The sequence below is a fragment of the Cyprinodon variegatus genome, unplaced genomic scaffold, assembly GCF_000732505.1.
Source record: "Cyprinodon variegatus isolate N-32 unplaced genomic scaffold, C_variegatus-1.0 Scaffold11, whole genome shotgun sequence".
NCBI lineage: Eukaryota > Metazoa > Chordata > Actinopteri > Cyprinodontiformes > Cyprinodontidae > Cyprinodon > Cyprinodon variegatus.
Genome location: NW_015150464.1, coordinates 1,335,071 through 1,338,348, shown reverse-complemented (window position 1 = coordinate 1,338,348; position 3,278 = coordinate 1,335,071). Strand labels below are relative to the sequence as shown.

Here is a 3,278-nt window from a genome sequence, read left to right as displayed (position 1 = left end):
TTGTCCTGTGATGGACTGGCGACCTGTCCAGGGCGTACCCCGCCTTTCGCCCGTGGATGTTTCATCTTATAAAAGTAGACTGTTAGCATTTGTTTTTGGGTTTTTTTATATAGTTGAATGGGAATAGTGTCTCCAACTGAATTCTGGTTTAAAACGTACTTAAACTGAACATATTTGTAGTAAAACCACATTGACACTCAGCACTTCTTTCCGCAGGATTCCTTTTCTTTTCTTGACGTCAAAATACTTTGTCCTTTTCAGGAATTCTGCCGGTCTCTAAAACTTGATTAAAACCTTGTTAAATCACCTACTCTAATATAATTAAAACAGATAACCTAATATTAGCATAGCACTGTTTGTTTTTAGGCAAAAACCAGACTGGACCCATTTAGATGCACTCATCAATAAGCTCCTGATGTTTTCAAGCAGAGCAGTTTATAGAATTTCTCGGCTAAAATGATTATATTTCCTCTCTGTTTTGATAGTGTCACTCCGTCAGTGTCACTCCGTCACCTCAATCATAAATGCAGGCACAGAGAGCCTTTTGTTTTCTGTTCATTCATAAACTTTGATGGTTTTCTTGAGCATTTTAAGGAAGCATATTTGGTTAGATTATTTAGCCACAGTCGGTGAAGCTGTAAAACAAGCATTACAGAGGAGGAGGTGCTGAAGCGAACTCAGTCTGACTTTTTTCTTTTAACTTAAGGGGTTTTTTTATTTGGGAAAACCCAGACTTGTTAGAGCTTGCGTAGCGTACCATTTAATGTAGCTTTGAAAGCTGTGCACATAGAAATAGGCTGTTATTTGGAAAAGTTGGCCCTGGTAAACATTCTTACAGCTGCTTAGCACCATAGAACCCAAGAAGATCTTTTTATTTTATTTTTTCCCCACTTGCCTACTTTTCTGCATTAATACCAAACCATGCCGTTATAACATTTCTCCCCCATCCCCGTCTGAACCTCTGCCTGTAATGTCATGGTATATGACTCCACTGTGTACTTTGCCTGAGCAGAGGCAGGAGTTCCTGTTGTAAACCTTGCCGCTGCTGCGACGGTCCGCTCCACCCATGGAAATGTGATTAGGAATTCCTGGACTGTGCCAGCCTCTCCACTTTAAGCCCCTTATCTTGATAAAACATCTGCCTTCTGGGCGGCTGACTGAAAAGTCCTGTTTGCAAGTGGCTTTCCTTCTATTTACAGTAAACAAAACTATGTGGGCAAAGTATGTAAGGGTCAGCACAGCAGATCTGAGGCCCTGATATGAGCCCAGTGAAATTAAAGTCAACCTACTTTATTATTTGGTCTGAATACGTTTCAAATTCCAAAACATTCCTTCTGTTTTGTTATGATTTTTTTTTTTGTTTTTTAGGTCAACCCTGGAAGCAAAGCAGCCCAGGCCAACTTGTGCATCGGAGACATCATTTTATCTATCAATGGTGAGCCAACAGAGAGCATGACTCACTTGGAGGCGCAGAACAAGATCAAGGGCTGCGTAGAGGAAATGGCGCTCTCCATTGACAGGTAGGCTGTAGCAGCATGCACCGCCCGCCCCGGCCCCGGCCCCGGCCTTGTAAAAACTGTGAGTAATGGGAGACAGCTCAGCTTTTATCCAGGTGTTCAGTGAGGGCTGTTTGCTCATGCATTAGGAGGCAGGATCTGGCCTTTTGTGTGTCTGTGTTGCAACTCCAATTTATCTCACTGCATTACATCATGGCGTTCAGGTCACAGAGAAAACAAAAAGGAAGCAGAATTAAAGCTGTGGTGTTTTTTTTTTTCTTTCATTTCGCCCTGCAGGTCTGAAAGTAAGCTGTGGTCACCACTTTCATCCGAGGAAGGAAAGACGCACCCTTACAAGATGAACCTTGCGTCAGAACCACGGGTGTGTAACGGCATTAACGTAGCGTTTAAAATTAACGCCTTAGCCCTGATGTTTAGATTTAAAACCAGAATTCATTCATAGGTACTTGTATGTTTTCTGGAAGCCTGAATATGTATTATCCACGCTTCCTGCTAAGGTTGTGGGAGTATTTTGTGCCAGAAATGAAGTCATTGTTTGCTTCCCAACAGGAGGTTTCCTAGGAGACAGTAGTTTATCAGCCAAGCTGTGACGTAAGCCTCAGTTGCTGCTCTTTCGAGGGGAAAAGTTGAGGCCAAACTGTGAATTCATGTAGGAAACTATGTCACAGGCCGTCTGTGTGTGTGTGTGTGTGTTGTGCTTTTTTCTTCATCCACCTTTTAAACACGTTTGAAGCGTTTAGCTGAAATCTATCACCTTCATTCTTGTTAATTTTAACCAGCTGCTTATAAAGTTTATAATTCTGCCAAGAATTTTCCCTATTCAACGAAGAAGCCAGATGCTTGAAGCGTGTTCTGTGTTTGGAGACATTTCTGTGTTCCCACTGTGAGGCATGAGCTAGATTTGGTGGTATTTACATGCCCACAAAGCTGCCATGCTGATGTCATTCCGTGTTTGTTGGCTCACACCCTGAAATAGAATTGGACAAACATCAATAACTCGTCCAGTTATGTTCAATAAAGTTGTCGAACCAAAAGCAAGACTTTTTGTTTGTTGTTTGGTCAAGTTTCTAATTAAGATCTGCAAAAACCTAATCCGTGTTTCTCCAGTGCATGTTTTTTCACTAAATTCATCACAAACGTACTAGTTTGCATTTTCACCGTGAGGCATGTACAAGTTCTTTTCTTTCACCGAGTTCCTCTGCAAGAACTCCGCCTGACGTGTCTCTTTAAACGTTCCTTTTTGTCCAGGAGGTGAAACACATCGGTTCATCCCACAACAGGAGCGCCCTGCCCTTCTCTGGATTTGGCCCCAAAGTCGTGACCAACCAGTACAACAGTCCGTCCGGTCTGTACTCTTCGGAAAACATCAAGGACTTCAACTCTGCTGTGGACGAAGTGAAGACGGTGGCCACAGTTAATGAGCCCAACAACAAGTGAGTCCTGATTAGATGTTACCTCGGCGCACTGGGGCCCTGAGGCAAGCTAACATAAAAAGTAGCATTACTGAAACATTTTATGTCAACTAAGGTCAAGTTAAAAAAGTAAAACTCATTATCCACATACATTATGTTGGCATAATTTAAAGTAGAAAAAAAAAAAAAGCCCTCTAATCCATAAATGCCAGACTACATAAAGCTTCATGTTCTTAGTTTGACATAATGGATTCCAGGAGTGTAAAAGTACAAACCCTGATTATAAGTTGCCATTTGGCATGTTTTAATTTTTAGATGGGTTCAATCAAGAAAGAGTAATTGGCAGATT

The 3,278-nt window shown here is 41.7% G+C and overlaps 1 protein-coding gene across 1 annotated transcript in view; it reads left to right on the top strand.

The window, feature by feature from the left end:
* Positions 1-3,278, top strand: part of pdlim1 (PDZ and LIM domain 1) — a 15,879-nt gene that overhangs the window by 3,913 nt on the left and 8,688 nt on the right. Inside the window, exons 2-4 of the mRNA XM_015381109.1 lie at positions 1,369-1,520; positions 1,794-1,878; positions 2,766-2,950. Of these exons, the coding sequence (XP_015236595.1) occupies positions 1,369-1,520; positions 1,794-1,878; positions 2,766-2,950 (422 nt within the window). The remainder of the gene's footprint in view (positions 1-1,368; positions 1,521-1,793; positions 1,879-2,765; positions 2,951-3,278) is intronic.